We start from the raw sequence: 25034 nt of genomic DNA, 5'->3' as shown, positions 1-25034 counted from the left end.
TTAACGCAGTAAATTACTTTCAGGTACGTCGGCGATAGAGATAATGGGCTTGGGGCAGAAGTTAACTCATCGGCCGTCCGAAGTAAAATATCTTATGTCACAAATGTTAGTTATATGGTAGATCTTATCGTAAGCAGTGTTGCCAAGTTAGCATATTATATGTTAAATTTGGCATAATTATTCCATGTTTAGCATAACTATTATGCTTTTAGCATATAGCATATTTATTTGGCTTATTTTTACAGAAACATGAAAATAATAAAAACCATTTTTTTAACTAACAAAAATGATATCGATTGAAAAACTGGTATCTCAATGGAGAGGTTAAACGCAACGCTCGTGGTATTCTACGTGTTCACAGATGGCGTTAATTAATTAATTTTGTATACGCTTTTGCAAGGTATTGCTTTACAATATTAAGACAAATCATTTGTTTGCGCCCGTATATACGCAATATGAATATGAATCAATAGTTTTGTTTGTTTAAAGACTTAATTCTTTCGAGAAAGGCACACAAATACAACATTTTACCGATGATTCAATCCAATATTGTATTTGTATGCCTTTCTCGATAGAATTGAGTTTTTATATGGACAAAACTATTTATTCATATTCATATTGTGTATATGAGGGCGCAAACAAATAATTTGTCTTAATACTGTAAAGCAATACCTTGAAAAAGCGTATTTAAACAAAATTAATTAATTAACGCCATCTGTGAACACGTAGAATACAACGAGCGTTGCGTTTAACCTTAAATGGGAATCCTTGACTTCCACTGTAGAGTTTTGGAATGAAGTCATGCAATATAAAGATGCAGCTAATAATAACCCCTTCGGTGATTTATGTCAGTTTGCAAGGTCTATTTTAACATTGCCGCATTCAAATGCGGACATTGAACGTGTATTTAGCCAAATGAGTCTGGTCATAACAAAACTCCAAAATCGTTTGGCGGTGAGAACCTTGAATGCCATTTTGTACGTGAGATTTGGCCTAAAGAGAGCAGGAAAGTGCTGTTATTCTTACACTGTTCCTGACGAAGTACTACGTTGCATTGGGACCAAAGAAAGTTACGACTCCGTCTCTCAGCCTTCCACATCAGCTGCTGTTAATGATGAAGAAGAAGATGAAGATATTGATATTTTATTTCACTGATTTTATTTCTAAATTAAATTTATGTTAGCTTTTTTTTGGCAATTTTTAAAGTAATTTAGAATTTTTCTGGCATATTTTTCCCATCACTCTATTTCTCAACAAATACTAAGTTAAATTTATGTTGGCTTTTTTTGGCATTTTTTAAAGGAATTTAGCATATTTCTGGCATATTTTTCCCATCACTCTAGCATATTTTGAAGTAGTTGAGTTGGCAACACTTATCGTAAGTATATTTTGTGCATCACATAAATATGTATTCCAACACAATTTTTAAATCTTCTGTTGTATTTTTTAAAATCTATTAGATTATTTAATTTTTTTATTTTTATTACTAGCTGAACCCCGTCACGCGTTGCTGTGGCTCAGTCTATCTGTGCAGATAGAGAAACAATAGCGCGCTTTACTTTTACACTTTTTCATTTACGTCCAACGGATGGCGATGTTTTAAAAAAAAAAATCATGTTTGTCCAACAGAATGGCGCTGTCAAAATTATCTGTCATCTTCGAGTACTACCTACTACTTACATATAAAAGGCATTATATTTAAATATATATTTTTTAAATGTGGGAACCTCAAATGTGAGTAGGATCAGTTTAGGTACATTTAAAACATTATTTAATCATGGTTTACTGTACGTTTTAAAGCATAAAAAATAAATTATATTAATAACAAGACAGAACATACCACTTCCAAGGTACCTAGGTTTTACTCACTTGTGTAATGTGTGATCGATGTAAAAGTTATGGGCGTGTGAAAAGTATACTCTTTTGGCCAACCACATTGTATACCATCTCCGAACTTGTACCTACAACTTGGAAAATTGCGTATTGCCTCGAAACTCTTGATCATATTGAATATTTTATTCACTGTCCTCTATCCGTATTTTACAACGTTTTTTTCCGTATACTACAAAATGTATAATATAGCTACACGGGCTCTAGCAAAACCTTCTAGATCATAAGGCCGAGACACTTTGAATCAAATTAGCCTCCTAACTTGTATGGGAACCTCAAAAAAACAAATTTATATTAATTTTTAAAAATTGATTAAAATATTTTAAAATGTTAATAAGTAAGAATAAATTGAATAAAAAAATAAAATTTAAATGTTTTGCAGAATCCCATACAAGTTAGGAGGCTGCTCTGAACAAGTGTCCCGGCATTGTGATCTAAGAGGTTTTGGCTCTAGCTCAGGAGATTTATTTCGTGTATTAACTGCTGTAACGTCATCGCATCTGTGTGCGTGAGTGTCACCAAAAGTTGATAGAATGCATTGACATTGACGATGCCTAATGCTATCTGCTGAATTTCAGCTCGATCGGATGTCGGGAAGTTGATTAATTTCCGTTTCCAAGATTTGCATTCATTCATTCCCAAAAACGAAAGTGAAATTCAAATAAATGTGTATTAAAAAATAAAATATATCCAAAGTGATGGCCGCACCCCCGGACATCCTAAAACCAACCCCATATATTATTTTATTATATTAGATACCCACTAAATTAAAACGTTAGGATGTATGTGCATATTTGTACATTAAATAGTACCTAATATTGATAATTAGGCTACCTTGCATTCTCTGCAGCATATACTAGCTAATTGGAGTTTGACTTCAAGTTCAGTTCAAGTTCTGAAATAACTGTATCTAAGGACGGGTTGTTTCAGAGAATTTGACCATTTTTCAAACTTCAAAGTTAATTTTCAAATTCTGTGATAGTTCTTTTCAAGTTCTGTATTTTACAGTTCTGGCCTAAAATGATAAAAAAAAACAGAACTTTAATTCACAGAACTCGCAAATGAACGTTGAAATTTGTTAAATTGTTCAAATTCTATGAAACAACGTGACATAACAGTGACAATTCAGCACACCTTTAAAAAATGATATAAAGTCATGAAAAGCGATAAAATAAAAACTAGGTTATATAAATTACAAAGGTTATGTGTTAGTTTTTTCATCGGTTTTATTGTCTTATATCACTCTTGAAAAGAGTATTGAATTGTCATTTTGTTGAGGTATCATTAAACCGTCCTCTTTTGCTTTAGGTCGTAGCTATTAATATTGCTTCCATGATAACTCAACACAGTGACTATTCAACACACTTTTAAAAAGTGATATAAAGTCCTTAAAAACCTTGAATTTTTTTTTAACATTATGATGAAACAAAAACTTTATTAACTGGGTAAAGTAGGTTAGGTTAGGTTCCATGACTTTACATAACTTTTTAAAGATGTAATGAATTATCATTTTGATGACTTATCCGGTCACCATTAATATCATAGCACTCAAACATGGACTGTCCTTAACCTAAGCCTTAAATCATTTAATGGGTAGGCACCTTTAAATAATATGTTAGCAACTATAATTTGTAACGTCGAAAGAGTAGAATCACATCCGACGGTATTTGTAAAGATAAAGGTGACTAAGAGATATCAGTGATATCATAATCCTTTATATTTTCTTGTTAAAGTATAGTGTAACGTCATCATCATCATGATTTGAAACACGAAGTATGTTCGACAAATTAGAAAAAACTGAATTATGTAATAATTCAATAAAGATGGTTTGAAAGGGAGATATGTTAGAGGGAGCGCGTTAATATTAAAAAACGAAAATAATTAAGCGAAAATGGTGAAAATATTTAATAATATTTAATAAATTTAATTTAATAAAAGCTGGCTGCCTGCCCGTATGGCAGCAGAGCATTCTGGTCGCTTGCGGGCTCAATAGGTCGGAATTTTCGCAAACCCAGTTTTCCACCTCTTACCAGATCTGACGGCTCACTAGCAAACACCGCCACCGAAAAGGCTAACCGATTAGGGAAAATGTTTGCGGAAAACTCGACCCTCGACGACGGGGGTGCTGTTCCGCCGTCGGTTCCTCACTGCGGCTTCTATATGAAAAAGCTGAGGATCCGGCATCGGGATGTATTCCACGTTATACGGGGGCTCGATGTTAACAAAGCTAGTGGACCTGATGGAATACCTGCCCTGGTATTGCAGAGGTGTGCTGCGGAAATAGTTCCAGTTTTGACAAAGCTCTTCAAAATGTCCCTGAAGTGTGGCACTGTGCCCTCTGATTGGAAAAAAACGGTCATTCACCCTATTCCCAAGAAAGGTGACCGCTCCAACCCGGCCAACTACCGCCCCATAGCGATCACATCAGTTCTGTCCAAAGTGATGGAACGTGTGATCAACGACAAACTGCTCACATACCTCGAGAAGAACAAAATTATCAACGACCGTCAATACGGATTCCGGCGGAACCGCTCGTGCGGTGATCTTCTCGCGTATGTGACGCATGTTTTGGGGCGGTGCCTGGAACGTCACGGTGAGACCCAAACGGTCGCACTAGACATATCCAAGGCCTTTGACCGGGTCTGGCACCGAGGACTTGTCAACAAATTGCCTTCTTACGGACTTCCCGCATCCCTGTGTACGTAGATTGCTGACTTTTTAAGGGATAGGACGATTCAGGCGGTTGCTGACGGTTTCACCTCTTCCTCGCACTCCATAAATGCTGGCGTCCCACAGGGATCGGTTCTGTCTCCGACTTTGTTTTTGTTGCACATCAATGACCTTTTGACATGTGCACCTATTCACTGTTACGCGAATGACAGTACATTTCATGATAGCTTTTTGTTTGACAAGCCCCCAAAGGGCACACAAACTCCAACGGCTCGGAGGGCTTTGAAGCAGAGAATGGACGGTTATCTCGAGAGTATTTCCTCCTGGGGTAAAAATAATCTCGTCGAATTTAATGTTTCAAAGACCCAATCCTGTCTGATTACGTCTAAAAGGGATCCAAATGATAATCTAGTCTCCTTCAACGGAAGCAATCTTCCGAACAGGCCTTCCATTGATATGCTTGGTGTAACTATAAGTGACCAGCTCAGGTACGGGGGCTCCATCGAAGCCAGAGTAAAGTTGGCCTCTCAGAAGCTGGGCGTACTGTACAGGGCCCGCAGATACTTTAATAGTACACAACTGCTGACCCTGTACAAATCGCATGTGTGCCCTACTGTCGAATTTGGCAGCCATCTCTGGTCCGGAGCCCCTAAATACCTGAAAAAAACCCTTGACTCTGTGCAAAAACGGGCGGTCCGTTTGATAGATTCCCCAATCTTAACAAAAGGACTGCAATCTTTAGAGCACAGGCGTCAGGTAGGTATGCTGTCCTTGTTCTATCGGTATTACAATGGAAGATGCTCTGAGGAACTAGCGTCATTGATCCCTTCGGCACCGGTGCATAGTCGGGATACACGCCAAACGCGCGCCCAACATTTGTACACGGTTGACATTTGTCACATGAGAACGGGTCGCTTCTACGATTCGTTCTTAAGTTCAACAGCTCGGCTGTGGAACGAACTGCCGGCCTCTGTGTTTCCTCCCTCCCACAACATGGGACTCTTCAAGACCCATGTTCACTCCTTCCTCTCCACAAAAAGACCCTCCACACAGCATCCCCAAAGATGACATAGGCCCTGAGGGAAATTATTTTCTTCAGGGCCTCCTGTGTGGAGTTAATATAAAAAAAAAAAACTCGTTTGAAATAGAGCAAAAATCTCTCGACGGATGCTTTAGTTGCATTTAAAGGTACACTGTGAATTTTTTCATGCGTATGACATATTAAATAACAGAAAAAACGTGTTTTTATTAATTTTCGGAGCTTACTTTGGGACTTTTTACTAAAGAGGAAATTTCATATAATTAACGTTTCGGCATGTATAGATATTAAATGTGTAGATATAAATATTATCTTAAAAAAGAACTTTTTTTTAAATTTAAAGAAACTAAAATTTAAAGAAACTAAATTTGAGAAACTTGTTATAAATCGGTAGAAATAGGGGGGTTATGCGGGGGCTTAAGTCGGTCATTGGAAAATTGGCCGTAAAATTACTTTCGCAATGATTTAAACTTCAATAAGCGCTGATAATACAAATAAGGATATTAACAGATTTATTATAAGAAGTAAGTACCAACAATTATAATGCACACACAGGCGAGTACAAAATGTCACGGCCAAATAATAAAACTCTATTTTAAGATAGTAGGTAGGTACTTATATTGCCAATTGCATTACGTGCTTCCTAATTTACAACTTAGGTAAGTACCGTAGTGTATACATTCCAATTCACACAAATAAATTTAATAATTATTGGCCTAAAACATAAAACTGAATTGAAAAATCTTCCGAGAAAAAATAATAATAAGTAATTAATTAATTAATGGAAGTAATTAATTATGTAAGAAATTAATGAAACAAAAAAATAATTAGTAAATAATTATTTATTATAATTTTTGTTTGACCGGTCAGAAGCTGAGTTGGCATTGCTTTTGGGTCCCACCCAGGCGTCGCACGTTCAATTCCCCGGCTGGATAAGTACTCCATCACAACACAAGTAATATTTTCCGCCTACTGTGGTAGAAGTAGGAGATTTTAAAATATTATCAGATTATTCGTAACCCGGGAATGTTTGTCTTTATTAAAAAATATATAATAATAATAGGTACCTATAACCAATATGCTTTTGAAACAATGTTAAAAAAAACTCTTCGTTGTTGCTATTTTTGCACGCAATCTGTTTTAATTAGAAATCCGAATCAATGTACGTAAATATTAAACTTAATTATAATAAAGGCTTAGTTTTTAGCTTCGTATTTGAGTTGCGGCGTGCGTTGAAATAAATTACGGTTAGGCATAAAATTATACGCAATCCGATCGTGAACTTGATTCTATGTCAGAGATGACTTTGCCAGCGATGAAGGGCCACAAATCACCTATATTACGCTATAAACACTATCGATGATGGAAGAACTATGGGACCAATCGCTTCGACAAGGCGCCTCCGGGCACCACATCTTATGCTACTCCGGAGGCCCTTGATGATTGCGGTCTCATCACCACAGCCTGTGCATCTTTATATGCATAAATATTTATTTTATTTTATTTATTCTCAATACGCCCACAGAGCTTTGAAAGTAAAACAAAACAAAATAAAATATAAACAAAACTAAACAACACACAAGGCAAAGTTTAGCTCAAAAGTGGCTCAGTCTGTCTGTGCAGATAGAAAAACCATACCGTGTGTTGCTTTTACGTCTAACAGATGGCGCTGTTTATAAAAGAAAATTTTTGCCTGTCACTGGATATATCTATACATATAATGTCGACAATTCAAAGCAATCAGTGATAAACTTTCGGAGAACAAACGACAGTAAATTTTTTTTTATTGTTATTAAGTTTAATTTGTAGAACTCCATTTTAATTTTTTATTTTTACATATTCAATAATATTGTTATTGGGTTTATAAAAACAGTTTATTTTTAAACAAGTTCTGATGTGTAATTATTATTACGCGTGACAGCTGTTTCGCCCTCTGAAGGCATTATCAAACTGCGGGTAGCCCACTTACAGACGATACATTTATATTATTTGTAGATAGGTATTTTAATTTCAATTACTGATTTCTGAGTAAAATGTTAGAAATTATTAATGGTTATTACCCCAGTAAAGTTTCCCCAATTACTGCAATGTTTAAATTTGAGTGAATGTCTTTTATTTGTTATTAACACAAAAATTACCTTAAATTAATTTACCCAACGCCATCATAATCTAATCTAATCGGGGTATGTTGTGACGCTGAAGGAAATTGTTATGGGAAGGAGATGGGGAAGAGGAGGATTGAGAACAATCTGGCTATTCTTGTTAGCTAAAGCTATTTCAAACAACTTTTCGAATCAAGCTTTGTAAAATAAAACCGTATAGCTACAATAAAATTAGGTGAGCTATAAAAAACTTGATAAATGTATAAGATTATCTAAGATTTAAAACAGGCAGCTTTGTGTGAGGAAACCGAAAAGTATTTCTTTAAGCTATGCCGATATAAACGATAAAGTAAGGAACAAGTCAACTCAAGTCTATTATGTCATTGAAGAACAAGATAATACTAATACATCTAAACGAAACATGAAACAGAACAAAACACAGAAAAAAAAAGATAGCGACATAATAAATAAGACAACTAGGATTGGGTATTTAATTTTGTAGGAACCTTCAAAATAAGTTAAAAATGAAAAAACCAATTTATATTATGGCTTAAAAATATATATTCACATTCTGGGTGTCCGGGGGTTAAGTTCACGAACTTCGGGAGGTTATAGGTTATAGGATGATAGAAGTAAAAAAGATTATTAACTTCATTCGAAATCCCGTTGTTTTTTTTTCCGCACAAAAATATTTTTCCATACAAAAGTATATTTTTTTCCATACAAACAATTCAACTGTGGTACCCGAAAACTACCTTGAAACGTTGTTATTTCGAAAGAAAGTTTTATATTCTTATGAGAATATGTACATTATACACCAACAGACGAATATTATGTATTATTGTACTTTATAAATCGTTTTTTCATCACAAACAGTCTGCGCGAGTAATATATCTATGGTACACAACATTTTTATCACGGTTGATAATTCCCCAAAATTGCGCGTAATTTCTTAGATTTTCAAGAATTTATTAGGTTTTTGAAAATGCGGGGATTCTGGGCATTTCTTGATTCTCCAACCATATTGATTTTTTTTTACTAAAATTGGTAGAAGGCACTATATTTCATTTTCGTTCGCAGCAAATTTTCAAACAATGACTAATTTCAAAATCTGAACGAAAGAGAAAATCCGAAAATGACTAAATAATAAATATTAAACGAAATAAAAAGAATTTGGCATTCTCAGACTATAAAAATATTACCATTCGTTATTTCGGCTACTGGCATTATACCTAGCTCACTCATTAAAAATTTAGGCGTATTAGATCTATCAAAAAATTTATATATAAAGATGCAAAAGTCGGTCATTTTGAATACATGTAGGATAACGAAAGATTTTTTAAATATTTATGTTTAGGGATCAGTAGGATTTATAGGCCCTGTTAGAAGTTCTACCGAGCCGAACCCTCTGATATGAAAATATCTGGAGTCGGTGAATTTTTTTCCCATTTGATCTCTGGTGAGTTGACGTGTTGTTGTTCTTGTATTGTTTTGTATTTATTTTACTTATATAATGCACATGCATAGTGTTGATTGACTAGCTGATCATTTGTGGAAAAGTGAATGGAAGGGATTAATTTTTCCTATGGGGAAGATTTAACCCGGACAACAAAATCGGAAGCAAAAAAACAATCCGAAAATGACTAAATAATAAAAAAAATCTCTTGTGGGTATTTTAAAACATATGCATCGGACACACTGGTCCACATTCACATTTGAACCGATGAACGTGTTTTAATGCAAGTTTTTAAACACCGGTAATTATTTTTTTATTAGGTGAAGCTGGCCTATGATCACATGACTATGTATGATTTTTTGCACTTTTTATGCACATTTAATATGATAGCATTGGTGACGAGATGCTAACATTATACCTAGTGTTCCTCGATGTTAAAAGCGGGTAATCTTAAGAATGGAAAAAGTCTTAACTTCCCTACAAAGTATAGCTCCCGTTGAAAATAAACGTTAACTTTTGAGACTGGTGACTTGTGATGTCACGAGACTAAATTAAAACTTTGAAATTTATTTAAATATTTAAACTAACTATAAGATTTAAACATATACTGTTATTTAAGATAGAATGTCATTAATAAAAAAAATAATGTGGACTGCAAGTCGATCACAACAGCAACTGTTCGCAATATTTTATGGAGTTTTGAGTGGAGTCATTAATGCGGCAATTTAAGTTCTCTTGGAGTAAATTATTCATACGTTAATAAATATGTTTGACAACCTTCATATTGCAGGGGTTATTTATAGGAGTGTTTAGGCTTGGAGGATTCGTTGCATGGGATTGATTTAGTGATGACCGACATTTATTTTTGAAGGAACCACAACTATGAGGTCACAATATAATACACATCAAACTTAGCAATATGCATCAAAGTAGATACATTTAAAAACATCTTTATAATAATAATAAATAAAAAAAGTATATAATATAGTCAAAAGTCACAAGTAAAACACATGAAGAACAGGTAATTTTTCACCAATATTCACATTTAAAATTGTAAGCATCGCTATTGTACAAATTCTACATTAAAAAAATGTACCTGGATGTAATGGGTATAATTATGATCAGAAAAAAATGATAATAGCGCTCAGAGTAAAAGCCGATGAAATGGTTTTCAGTTGCTAAAATTCTACGAATCATGGAATCAATGAATTAGTAACCGAAATATTTAGTTAAAATCATTTTGAAGTAAATAATATTATACTCCGATTTGTTTGTATGAACTTTACAAAATTTGGTAACATGAAACTTGGAGCTTGGTGAACAATTTATCGTCACATAGTTCAACGCAATTCTGCAAACTCTGCAGTGCTACATTTAATCAGATGCCCGTGGCCGATACTATCGAACTATCCGACTATCTGCTATAATTTATAATGGCTTCTCTAGAGTGGTTTTATCGACGTGTTTTCCTGCGGCGCTTACCAGCCGACCTACACCGGGTCTCTCGGCGGCCGGCTGGCAATGGCAATGACGTCCCGCATCCTCCGGTATAAAAACAGATTAGTTCCGAAGCCGGCAGCAGTCCACCATGGCACGTCTCACGGTGATGTTAGTGCCCTTGGCATTCGCGCTTATAGCTGCAGGTGCGTAACTCTAAAACATATTATTATTTACATAATGTATATCTACTCATTATTTCCATCTGCAAGGGGTGACGAGGGTTGTAATTTAAACATTTGCAAATCCAGCGCCCTTAACTTTGTGCATCTCCTTTCTGAGACATGTGCGTTTTAGCGCGTTTTTGTCACGTAGATATTCAACGTTAAACCCTTTTAACACTACTGTGAAACGTAGCTAAAATCCCTTACTATATTCATCAATTGCAAACATATTAAACGTTAAACCCCTTTAACACTATTGTAAAACGCAGCTAAAATCCCATAATATAGTCATCAATTGCAAACATATTAAACGTTAAACCCCTTTAACACTTTTGTGAAACCCAGCTAAAATCCCTTATTACATTCATCAGTTGCAAACTTATTTAGAACACTGTTCCATTGCCTGTTTCAATGGTTTCTGTGACAGATTGCTAAAATCCATTTACTAAAATCGTTAATATTTTTTTATTACCAAAGTATTTCACTTAACATTACAGTATCTTCTCTATAATATTATTGTCATTATCCTGTATTATTGTCAGTATCTTCTGTATAATACTTATATTCTCCTATGTACACTGCATCATGTATCACTTTTATGTAAAAGCCTTTATAGGCGTATATGTATAAATAAATTTAATTAGTGGCATCTAATGAGTCGAGTTATGTACAAAGCGTCGGGTTTGCCACCCAGGCGTCGCGGATCAATCTTCTACCTAGATAAATCTTCCAGAATTGCTAAAGCAACATGTTATGCTTATCATGATGGTAGTAGAAGGAATTCGAATATGTGGTTTTTCGTAACATGGGAATGTTCGTATTCATTTTATTTCTAGCAAAACGTCATAATGCTGATTGGTTTCCAGTAAAAATATATTTGGCTATCGGCAATTAAATTTCTTGAATTAATTATGTTATGTAAATATGTAAGCATTTTGAAAGATGACTTCAAACATTTAATCCTAAAGTTCTTAAAAAAATGTAAATACTATCGGAGGTTCTAAACACTTGGCCTTCGATTAATTTATTTGGATTCATCCAAATTTAGAATTAATTATTTTTTTCGCATTTACCTTTGAAAAGACAACGCAAATCTTATATTAAATTTATTATAGACATATATTTTCGTGAAATCAATTATTTTTTAAATTTATTATGAAATTAATAAAAGTGTGATATTTTACATATTTTTTGGCTTATTTTGTAAAGTAGCACTTATTTATAATTCCAAACTTATTGCTCGTAAAAAAACTGTGTAATTTAGTAATTTTGAAGTTGAATCTGAGGCATATTAAACTTAGATATTAGACAAACATTTACACTTTTCAGTGACTCAAATTCAATTGAAAATGTAACATTGATTTTTTGTAATCCTAAACTTACGAATACTTCACGAACCACGTTATTTTTAAGGACAAAAAACTTCGATTCTGTAATATTAGAGTCTTATATTTAGCTGAACGTCCTTGAAATTGAAGTAACGTCAACGATTCTTCTGAAACACGTATGATCTTGACTCATTTGGTATCTATTACTTATTTTAACGTATAAAAACTTGTTTTTTAACTTGCAATTGACCACGGCATGAGTGAACTCAGATTTGGTTGAAAAACATCGTGACGAGGAAGTCAGTGAAAACAAATAGTTGAAGGATGATTTAAATAAATTATAAGCAAACGTTGCAAATATTTGATATGACGAGTTTTTATTTCACAAATACTACTAAAGAAATTACACTCAATTCATCACTGACTTAATCAGGATAATAACTTATTTGAGTTGGGAAAAAAGTCGCGTTTGAAACACATTTTATTAATTTAAAATAAATTACACTTACACTAAAATTCTTCATAAAGATTTAATTGTTAACTTATTATTTATTTAAACAATGGAGAACCTTGACAACTTTACTTACCACGGACGTTATGTTTTATTTATCCGTTTTTTGTTAGCTGGTCAAGGGCACCAAGACTTGTATTTCTTTTACGATGGAAAATTGAATGAAAACTTTTTACATCATAAGTGACACATTACGATGTCATGTAATTTTCATGTTTTCGAAATATAACATCCCTTGATACGGCAGTTTTTGTTGTTGTTGTAGAGCGGATGGACAATACAAACGTTGTTTCCTGTTTCCTGTTGTAATTTATCCACGCGTAATGTTTATAATAAAATATACAACCAGTTAGTTAGGCAGAACTGATGCGATTAGTATGTTTTTTTTTTAATATTATGTACCTGAGTAAGCGTTTTTTAAGCATTCCCATACCTTAAATATAAGAAAAAAATTCCCATTTCGTTTAATGTTTCTGAAAAATGAGGCCATTTAACGACTGTAAGATTTTAAATTCATATTAATACGCCGATTATTCAGAACTTTTTAACAGTTTTCTTAAATACTAACAAATTTGGACTTGAACGACCAGATATGACATTGACCAAAGTTTTTTATCACATTAATGACAATGACTGACGTTAAATAGATTTTAAGTAAGTTTGTTTCTAATTTATTTTGAAACACGAACATCAAAAGCAGTTTCGGTATTCCCAAGGATGTGACATGTGACCTGATACATCCAATTATATCAAAGTTTCCGCCAATTTCTGGACCTGGCAACATAATCGCCAGAAACTTCTATTTATTTAAATTTGCCAACATATCTATTTTTTATGCAGATTCGGTCATTAGATGAGAAGTTACTACACAAGTATCAGCTTCATTTAATTGGACAACAACATTATTATTTATGTTTTCAATTTAGCTACTTTGAAGGGAAGATAAACAAAGGCTTTATAGCTTTAGAGATGACAAAATTTGTCATTCAGACAACTAAACGGTTTCGTAATAACATTAGGAAATAATATAAAGTTGTTTTTTGTTATTCCGCACAAAGTTGAGGACGTTGCCTATTTTTTTGTAATACTGCTGCTAATTGGGAATTTCGAAGCTTAAAATTTTTAAAGTAGGCATATTTTACAAAAAAAAAATTACTTTGACAACGCAGACAAAACTATTAATATTGATTAAACAAATTGTAAAAAAACGTTTTTAGTGTTTTGCGCACAATACGAATTGCATGCCTTAAGGATTCATATGTTTTCTTAAAGCATTAGCGATGAATGTAATAAGAAACAATTAACTTTTAGAAAATGATAAATGATCATGCAATCTATAACACTTGCTAACTTTCTTACATGGATACCTCAAAGGCATAGGTAGTAAGATAATTAACATATTGTATTCTGACTTGATAATAAAAAACAGAATTATTTTCAGGAAAGGTAAAAAAACCATCTCTTCTGAATTAAAGCATTTATTTTTAGTAAATATGTTTTTTAAGCGCAATATTTAGTTCGCTTGCATTCGGTTATGACGGATGCCTGTATCAAATGAAGCTTAGTTAATTAATAATTTTATAAAAATCTAAGTGCGATTCTTTCAATAACTGTTAGCGATTAGGGCATCAATAATCTTAGCGAGGGAAGCAAATGGAAAACCAGTTGATTGAAACTATTGTTCCCTCTTCCCTCGATATTTCATATGACACGTGCGATCGAAGAAAAGAAGAAGTAGAAAAAGCCTAAAAAAAGACCTCAGTATTGCGGCATATTCTTTGGTAGACTTGGATAGACGCCAGTTTTCTATCAATGTCATTATCTTACTACTTCAGTTCACTTCGCTTACTTCACATTTCACATCACTTCATTAAACATTCCTCAAACAATCGCTATTATTATACCACGAAACCACAAAGTGCGCAGAGCATTCTAACGGCTTGTTTCTGGTTTATCAGTTAACCGTAAACTATTGGTCGGTTGCCACAGAGTTAAGTCACGTACAGTGAAAATAAATACGCATGGAACCTACGTAGGGTTTTTTCTATCAACAGATTTAAATGTTCCGCATCGAAGGTATTTACACGAACTTGGTAACCGTTATATTTGATGATTGACGAGTATTTTTCGTGAGTTAGTACTTATACTTATACCCTTTATTAGGAGTATCTACCATTCTGCGGTGTAAGCAATAAAAGACATCTACTATGTTTTGTTTAGAAATGGGGGCAAATTTACTAGCCTTACATTCTGGTACCAAAAGGAAAAAAAAACAATTTTATTGGATAACAACAGTTGGTCACAATGATTTTACATTTTGTAAAGTTTGCACCAGTTTAATTTAATTTGGAATGAATAATAGATAAAATTTAATGATAGTATAACTCTTAGTTCATGCTTCCTCCCGATTTTACAAAAAGTTGGCATTACGTCATAATGTTTTATAATAATCTCAAATAGTGTTAATTAACTAGGTGTTTGCAGTTAAACAACTGTTCAACCTATTTTTAATGCGAAAAGTTAGTAAAATATGTAACGAACAAAGTTTATTTTTCATTTAAGGGGTAGAAGGGTAAGTGAATTAATTTTAAAAAGTTAACCTATAGAATACCACCATAACGATCCATTATTGGTTATAAAAAAAGAATCTGGGAATGGGAATGTATTTTGTGTATTAATACTTAGGTTAGGCTAAGAAAATTTCTTGTTTTATTTCGCTAACTAGATTTCTGATATTAATATTAATTGGTTGGTTAATTTCAGTAATTAGATTTCTGATATTGATACTAGATAGGTACTTGAAGAAATGGAACCTAAAACAAAACCTATGAAACATATTTTATGGTTATTGTTGTTCCACAGAGACTGCATTCTACATCCCCAAGTCGTTCTACGTGATCGACCAGTCTGGGGCCATGTCCGCCCCGGTGATGCTGCTTGGAGATAAGTCCATCTTCAGGACCCGACGCTCCGCATCCTCGTCCTCCGCATCATCGTCTGCATCCAGCTCCTCCAGCTCTGGTGGAGGATACGGCCAGACCTTCAGCTCTAGCTCCAGCAACACCAACAGCAGTGAGTAGAATTTATATAGAATCTTTTGATTGAAAATTTTGTTGGTATCGTATATTGTTGATATCATTGTGTGATTGACAAGAAATAAAAAATAGGAAAATGGTTAATGGAATGAGATTATATTCAGAATCACAAGCACTTCCCTATTAAAATTAAGATTTATGTATATTACAAGAGGCCTTTTTACTCCAAATTTTGGAGACAGAGGATATCCTACATTTATACTTATTCGCTGCTTAACAGGAGCCCCCAAAGTGAGGTGTCGTGTCATTATTTGTCGGACCACTTTTCTTTTCTCAGTGATTGCGGTATTTTATTAAATGTGTCTGTCCAAGTCCGCCACCGAATGTGATCTGAAATTTGACAATATCCATAGCGAATCTATTCGATTCGAATGGTCTTTATTGGCTAAATGGTTCCAAATGCAGAAAGATAAAATTATTTATGCTGGCGATGTTCTAGTTAGTCTTGTGGAACATGAACATGAAAGCCATCCAACATTAAAAATCATGGAATTTCGGTTCCACGACAACGCAGGATAGTGACAAATCAACACACAAATGATGTAAAGTCATGGAAGCTTGAAAAATGATATAAAGTAATGAAAAACAAAAAAAACTAGTTCCAAACTAACCAAACTACTCGTAGTTCGAACCCTTTTTATGTACATCGATGTGCACAAAATGATTTTTCCCTGGGTGCTCTTCTAACAAAAATAATAATATGTTTACCAATCTCTTTAATATTATTTGCACTTCAAGAGACGTAAATTTTGTTTGTGCTTATTTATTACGCTAAGTATTTGCTTTAATTTGTTTACTTGGTGTTTAGTAAAAACTTAATAATTTGTGAATAGAAATCCAAACAAACTTATTGACGTTTTATAAATCAAATAAGTTAAGATTTATGCTAATATACCTGAGCGAAAAATAAAGAATTCACCACTCAGGCTCATCCCATTTTAATGGGACTGTTTACTTGCAAAATATTCCTAAAATAATACGTAGTGAAGATAAAATTTAATATTGTGATAAATGTCTGTAAACATGATATTAAATTGAAACGTTTCGCATTTGTGAAGAAAAGTAGACAAGGAAAGGAATGAACTTTTTCACATATTCGTTAAATTGGATCATCTTAGATACGCTTAACCATCAATTAACATCACGTGGATGAATTATGTATTCTGATATGAGATCAAAGATTTGTAAATTTTTATGTGTACCAAAACAATAGTTTGTCGAAGTGATTAGGAGTATAATATCTGAGATTTTTTGTTGTTGATAGATGAAATATGGATACATAATACCCTCAAGCATGCCATAAACAGTTTTTGAAAATTTCATAACACCTTCATATAACCACAATTCCCGCGAAATTCGTTAACTTGCCCTTTAGGTTAGATAACATCTCATAATATTCTATACGCAAAAATTTGGTACCTACCCGACTGTTACGTTGGCGTGAAGTATTTTTTTATGATATTTCAAAAACAGAAATGATTTATTCATTTTTTTAAATTAAATTTCTGTTACTAGTGTCTCATCTTCCCTTAACCATTTCCAGACCCCGGATTCGGCTACAACTCGGGCCCCCCGAGCTACCAGCCGGGCTACAACGGCCCCCCGCCCACCGTGCACCACCCCCCGCCCTCGCAGCACTCGGCCCCCCCTAGCTATAACCAGGGCGGCTACAATGGGCCTCCGCAGAATGTCCACCATTCTGCCCCCCCTCAGCATGTGGAGACACAGTAAGTTACCATTTATTCACATAAACACGGTTAGATCATTATCTAAAATTAGGAATGTGTAGATTATGAGAATAAACTCAAAATCATTCTGGGAATCTTTTATCACAAAGGAATTGATATTTAATTAGGTGAAGAGAATCTTGAAATGACACTAACTCAGACATATTTATGCAGTTGTTTGAAGTGAAAAACACCAAAAGTAAGCTTGAATAAATAAAAGTTTTTATTAAGTAAAAATTCCATAATTCTATGAATTTCGCGCATTTACAAATATTTACTTGTAATGTATGAATTAACGACTTGCGAACGAATAATCACGGAAAGTCGTAAATGAAGATGATTTCATATTCTGTAATCAAGATTTGATCAAAGTAAATGTATTCCATCATCGTTGATGTCATGGTTAGTATTTAGTCAGAAACGTGAGATGTGCATTGACTAGGGAACGTCATTAAAGTCATGTTAAGAGTACCTTTGAACTGTTTGATGTAACTGCATCGGGAAAAGATGATGTATGTGTTACAATTTCAATAATTAGTAGATATTAAGCTTTAGTCACGGGCAGCCTTACCGCACAAATCTCGATCGCTTTTGGTTGATGTTTATGGGAATTAACCATAAAATTCAACCAAAATGTTTTCAGTTGTAGAATATTACGTATTTATTTATATATTCTTATACAAAGTTTTATTCTGTTTATTAAAAAACAAATTGCTTGATAACATTAGGTACACTTTCAAACATATTCAAGGTGATATAACTATAGAATCAAAAATATCTTGAAAGTGACAATTTTTTAAATTAAATTATTAAATCGACTTCCCCTATCGCCAGCTAAAAATATTTTAATTTTAAGAAGAGCCAATAATACACAATTTTGTTTGTCGCCAGTTTTTTGCTAGTCGCACTTGAGTACCTACCTAATCTCTATTACTCTTTAACATTGTGCTTCATCAAGTAATAACCTTTCATAAAACATCCAAAAAATATATCATTTTGCCGCATGCTAGTAACGAGATATCTTTCGTAAAAACTCTAAACTACTAGATATATTTAGTTTGATCCTGTTTACCGTAAGTGTTTATTCAAAGAAGTATTACGTGAGACCAAACTGCGCATGGTAATTGCACGTAACCCTCTTTTCCGTAATGTATCCTTTAATGCAGTGATTAATATGTAACGGAACACGAATAGTGGAAACGATGACCGTATTCCCAACACGGCGTGATGACTGAATACCATTAGGCCCATTAATTGACCACAGAAAGCCGAGTATCGAGTATTTACCTAAATTCAGATCTACGTGCGAGAAATTCGTGATTATTTTCGTGAAGAAATTTAAGGCGCGTCGTCTCACTACTAATGACTCTAATCATACGGTACTTTGAGAAGAAGGTGGAATCTAATTTAAATTACTACTCTCTTTAAAATTGAAATGTTGAAATACACTGTTGTTTAACGTTTGAGCTTTTATATATAACTTAATATAACTTTTTAACTTTAAAAGCATAATTGTCCTGTGGACAAGCTGCTATTCAACAGTTTAACAAGGCTTCATTGCAATTACGTAACATTCAAATAAATAAACGCAAAAAAAGTTCTTCTGATGCCTTACCTGTCGGATTTTGACTATTATCACGTATTCAGTGTACCCTTGAATATCCCAATAATTCGCATTACTGATATTCTATCAAGTATGTTATGTTGACTGAGATAAGCTGGTCTTAACATCTGTATTAAAAATACTTACATTAAAATGCTAATGTTTTTGGGAGAAACCAGATTGATTTCTCATTCTTTCTCGACGTAAGTCCACTCTCATTTATTGGATCACATATGCATAAATATACTTGTTTTTTCTTTAAATACTTTAGTTTCATATTAAATTTACTGTAAAATATAAAATCTAAGATATTTGATCCTAAAAACCTCATAATATAGTAGTTAGGCTTTCATTGTAACTGTCTGAAGGTACATAATAACTTTTGATTACTTCCCTGTTTATACCTTCTCTTATTTTTAATATAAATAACCCTATTGAAATGACCTGATACATTTAATATCGTTAAGAAATTCAGAAATATTCACAAACATTTTGATGACCCTTAGTTGTTGTTATGAAGACTTTACAATATGTTTTAAAGAATCGTTTTCATCAAAAACTCATTTCACAGAAAAAAATGTTTAACGCAATGGGACAGTGAACCTGAAAAATACTTCATTTCTACCGCCATCGACGTTTTAAAAAAAGATAAAAATAAAGCATTCAATTGAATGATGTTTCATTATCACGATTTTGAATTGAAGAATGACTTCGATTTTGTTTTAGTTTATTATTTGTCGGAGATCGTTTTAGAACATTAAACGATTCAATATAACAAGATTGATGATACTCGTACTTCACACTTACATGAACAAAATGTCAATTTATCGACAAATGATGCTTCGAGTATTTAAGTCGATATACATCATTTGTTTCATTTCAAAGATCACGGTAGAAAATCTACAGTAGTTCAACTATGAAGTTGTAAGCAAATCATAAAAAAACTATGTGCCATTGGTGTGGCAAAACTAGTGAAAAATACTGCTTTATACAATAATCATTTTATTGATTGACACATTGGTGTATGTGTCAATCAATAAAATGATTATTGTATAAAGCAGTATTTTTTATTTGTTTTGCCACACCATCCGGCCAGATACTTCAGGGTCCACCGCATCTGCACTTCCTATGTTCTTGTATTGTACATTGTACCTGTATCCTGTGTATCTAAATTGGGGTTTTCCAACCGTTGTTACAACATAAAACAAGCAAGTAGTTGACGATAGTAAATAATGACTTGCAAATAGTGCGTATATTGAAATAGACTCAAAATAAATGTTATGCCATACTAAATTGTGTAAATTATTCAAAATTTATAAAGTTATAAATAATATATTTTTTGTCTTGTTTACGATTGCCCCAACGTATTGGAAGTTTTTTTTGATTTCACACCTGAACAATCCGATGGTTTAAGGGTAAAAAAATGATCTAAGCCGTTTTTTGACGAACAGTGCCTTAAATTAAATTAGATATATTGGAGAACGCTATTTTGGGCTCGTGGACTAAAATATTAGGAGTAATCACTTTTGTAATGTTAGCCAGCCATGGTCTTAACTTCTCTATTAAACGACAAATAGTTTGAAATGTTCAATTTTCTATGATTTTTGCACTCGGTTTTCTTTGTCCAAAACATCAGTTGTATTGTTTGAATCAGGACATATTTAATAAAATCAAACAGTAGCCCTTAAAATGGGATTGATACGTATTTTTTCCCCATAGCTCTGTTACAAGATAAGCCAAAAACCCATGCCCCTATAATATATAATAACTTTCAACTATTTTTCATATATTTTTTTAAAACAATTTTAGTGTGAATTGCTAATCTTGTGTTGTTTTTAACGAACTATTATTATTTGACCTCAAGAATCAAGACGATTCTGAAAATATGGACTCTGTCTTGTGACATTATGACGCATGATAAAACCGTTCGTATGTGTTGTTTTTTTTAACTATATCCCATATTAATAACCGGTTTGCAGCCAAGTCAAAAAGACAAGACTGTCAACTCAAATTGCACAGATTTATCTATATCAGTTGCGTGCCGTACATTGTAATGGAATATTAACATTTATATAATTAGGTAGGTATATTATCCTTGATGCGTATTAACAGAAAAATTATGTAACTCTGGTTATAATTTTGAGGCATATACAAATATTCACACGCAACAGCTTTTGGTTAATATGTACAATAATTTTCTGCACTATAGTAACATTTGTATAGCTTTCTAGCGCCAATCCTTACTATTAGTGAAACATAATTTTCTAGGCATTTTTTTTACCCAAATTAGAGTGATAAAGTGATTTATTTTTGGAGTTTTATGCCATGTTGCGATACCTTCTTCTTTTGCCAATGTTTTGGAGATTATCACAGTGCCCATTATCAGGGCAGATGTGTGACACATCTGCCCTGATGATACCCCAAAAATAAATCACTATAATCCTTTTGGCCGCAAAAATCTCAAATCATATAAAATTATAGTGAGTTTTAAAAGTACTTGATTTAAAACTATTCTCTTTGTTGATATGATAATATCTTATTATATTAATAAACTCATTAAATGAAATTCATATTTTAAATAAAGCCCCCATAGAATAAACAAAAAGTGTCACATAGTATCACCAATAATCATCGACTAACGTTTTACCGCACCCCACTGCTAAATATAATATTAAATATTCAATACTCAAGTTCAGATGTTGACTTCAAAGTCAACTACGTCGCTGAAGATGAGTGTATTCACAAAAAATCGAATTTATTAGACATACTAACTGTATCCCACACACAAGTTGCTGTGGCTCAGTATCTCTGTGCAGATATAGAAACTATAGCGCGTGTTGCTTTTAAGTCCAACAGATGGCGCTGTTTTTTTTTAAAGACATGTTAATTGGTATATAAAAGATGGTTGCATTCGAATAAACGCGTATTCGAATGCACCGTTGTGTCAAAATTTCAAAGCGATCGTTGAAGAACTTTCAGAGATTTAAGATTTTAAACAAACGAAGATTAACATTTTTATTTATATAGATAGATAGATTATTATTGTTATTTTCAGGCCAAAGTCCAATAAAAATAAATACGCTTGGTTTTTTGTTCGTCGATTATTACAACGCCCGGGTAATAATGAAACCCGCGCCAAGCGTGAAATTGAGCAATTTTAGCGTTAAGTCGTCATTACTATTTTAGGTTATATTCGTGAATGGTTCCTCGCTACAGGCTACTAGTCGTGTTTAAATCACAAAACGGTACCTTCTGATTTTCAATTAATTACGTCTGGAAAAAATGTACCCACCTTAAATTAGTTTAGTTTTTTCATATCTCATGAATCACAATTTAAAATGATGTTTATGTTGATTGGATTACCAAATCAGATTTAATTCTTAAAATTCATCGGCATAAGTTAAATCCTCAAAAAAGGACTTAATTTATTCGGCTTTTATTGAAACCCCTTCTAGTACTTTTCCACCAAGAAATCATGTAGGTACTTAAATAAACAAAATTTCTGTCTTTGAAAATAAAACAAAGAATTTACTAAAATAAAGGTTACTTTGAAAATCCTCCCTGAACCGATCTTTTTTTCACGAAATAGTTTCATTAGATAACAAAATGATTAGCGACATTTTTAGGGTCGCTGAAAACAGTGCGAATTTTATGTAAAATTTTAATTATAAACCTTAATTTTATATAAACCAAGTGATCTATGAGCATGATATATTTTATTGTTAAAAAATAACTTTGGTAAACGTATACGGATCAATATATTTTTATTAATTTTTCTGCGAACCCGCAAAAAATTTGGGATAGCAGCCAATAGCTTGAGAACCCATGCTAAGTGGAAACCGATCAAAAGATAAACCTAAACAATTTATTGACCGAAAAATAGAATTGTTGTCGTTTATCTTGTTTCTGTATTATTATTATTATTATTTGTTAACACATTATATACCATCAATTTTCAGGCTTTACAACCGCTTTGCCGATGACGGCAGCGTTTCTGGAGTAGGACTCGTGGGAACGTCCACAGGAGGCAATGGCGTCTTCTCGGGATCCTCCTCAACCGTAGACTCCAACGGAAAGGTGCATTTCACCACCCACACCGGCAAGTTCTAAACTCGAGCTGATGTTACAAATAGCGCCCCTTTTACTTTGTGCCAATACTATACACATTAGTTGCTTATTTCAAGACGTCAATTTTAACACGTTGACTATTTTATTGGAAAAGTACAAAATACTGAAAAAAGCTTAAAAAAAGTAGGTGTTTTCAATTTAATTTAGTTAACGTGTTAAAGTTTTTCCTTTGTGTTTCATTTTGAGTAAAAAAAGAAGTTCCTTAAATAATCTTTTATATTATTTAATAATTGTTATGCTTAGTTAATTTCTAGTAAAGGGGCAAGATTCTTTAGTTAAAAAGTGATAAATTAACGATATTTATTTGTAACAAACCAAATGTAAATACCTAGGTTTTTTATTGATAATTTGTTTTAGGTGTTTTTTATTATATCTTTTACGTACTTATAAGATCACTGATTCTGCAGAAACAGTGATTAATTTTTAAATAATGTATTGATAATTTTTATAAATAAACGATTACAGCGATAACCGTTATTTTTTTTAAATTGATTAACTAACTATTCAGAAAAGTGTTTAGTAATTTTAATTAATGTTTAGTAAAGAATGAAGAAGAAAACTGAAAGAACAGTGAAGTATTAACTGGATTATTTTTATTCACAAACGAACATAAAAATAATTTTACAACAAGCTTACTGCCTTAAACATAAAATAAAAACAATTTATATTTATAATAAAACACTTCATGATTAAAAATAACATTTCTAATGAAACAGTGAGAATTGAAATTCACCAAAGGCTCTCAAAATTTTATAATCTAATAACATAATGACTGTGTTTTGGTGAAACCCTTCAAGCCACTTTTTTTAGAATGTAACTTTTAAGTGGTTTCATATAAAATAGTCTTCAAAATACAGCAAGGTGAAGTATTTTTGTTGAATAAAGCATTTTTAATACTAAAAACTATATTTATGCGTACATTTTTAAAGATTATTTCGAGAAAACCGTAGATGAAATTATACAATCTCTCATAATTATAAATAGAAATGTAATATTTTACAACAAAATTTTAATCAAACCACTTTCATATAAACTTCAAGATTTTATATTACTTTTATGAATTTGTGAATATTCATTTTTATCGTGTCCTGTAAAATTTTCATTTTGTGGCTTGAAAGGTTTTAGCAAACTGCAGTCGGTAATACTTTAGCAATGCAGGAGATAGGTTATAAGGTGCTGACAATATTCAATAAGTTAGTTTCATACTAACTTAAACAAAAAAAACTGGGTTCGATTCCCAATTGAGGCCGTTACCTTTTCATTTTTCTGTTTCTTGTTCTGTTTCATGTTTCGTTTAAATTTATCATTATGATCTCCTACCTCGTTAAGTATTGAAATAGAGTTTTTAGAATATGTGATTTGGTATCAAAATACTCATAATACATCTAAAACCAGAAAAAAACACATCTTCTATATTTATTAATTTAATCAATAATAATGATTATTTAGTATTATTATAAAGATTTGAAATCAAATTCACTTATTTCAAAGTCGAAGAAAGATATAATTTGTTGTCATACTTTGGTAATTTGTTATTAGATAATAATAAAAAAAGCATAATATTACTTTAACTGAAAAAAATATCTATATCTACACATCCAGTAAAAACATTGTGATAAAATTCATGTGAATTTAATGCAGATAGAGAATAAAGTTATAAGTTTGACTAGCTAAAAATAAAATTGATAAATTAATTGTAGATGTAAAATAAAGCATAAAACATACATACGTATACAATATCCATTCAATAAAACAATCATACAATTAAAAATTAAATTATATATTTCGAAAAAATTGAAGGTATAAATATTATTATTTATAATA

General features: G+C 32.5%; 1 protein-coding gene across 1 annotated transcript; it reads left to right on the top strand.

Moving 5' to 3' along the window:
• The first annotated feature begins 10660 nt into the window (after positions 1-10660).
• Positions 10661-23681, top strand: LOC149425178 (uncharacterized). Its single transcript, XM_089651001.1, has 4 exons — positions 10661-10800; positions 15520-15729; positions 17296-17479; positions 23042-23681. The coding sequence occupies exons 1-4, from the start codon at positions 10746-10748 to the stop codon at positions 23190-23192; spliced, it is 600 nt and encodes a 199-aa protein (XP_089507127.1). The 5' UTR covers positions 10661-10745; the 3' UTR covers positions 23193-23681.
• Positions 23682-25034: the final 1353 nt, after the last annotated feature.

This window comes from Hesperophylax consimilis, chromosome 3 (assembly GCF_061612785.1).
Source record: "Hesperophylax consimilis isolate HC1 chromosome 3, BYU_Hcon_1.0, whole genome shotgun sequence".
In the NCBI taxonomy this organism is placed as follows: Eukaryota; Metazoa; Arthropoda; class Insecta; order Trichoptera; family Limnephilidae; genus Hesperophylax; species Hesperophylax consimilis.
Note: the sequence above shows the minus strand (reverse complement) of the source record. Positions and strands in the feature narration are given on the sequence as shown.

Coding starts and splice junctions, on each gene's coding strand:
- LOC149425178 (XM_089651001.1), top strand. CDS start 10,746: ATGGCACGTCTCACGGTGATGTTAGTGCCCTTGGCATTCGCGCTTATA. Junction 15,730..17,295: donor CTCCAGCAACACCAACAGCA/GTGAGTAGAATT, acceptor AACCATTTCCAG/ACCCCGGATTCGGCTACAAC. Junction 17,480..23,041: donor CCTCAGCATGTGGAGACACA/GTAAGTTACCAT, acceptor ATCAATTTTCAG/GCTTTACAACCGCTTTGCCG.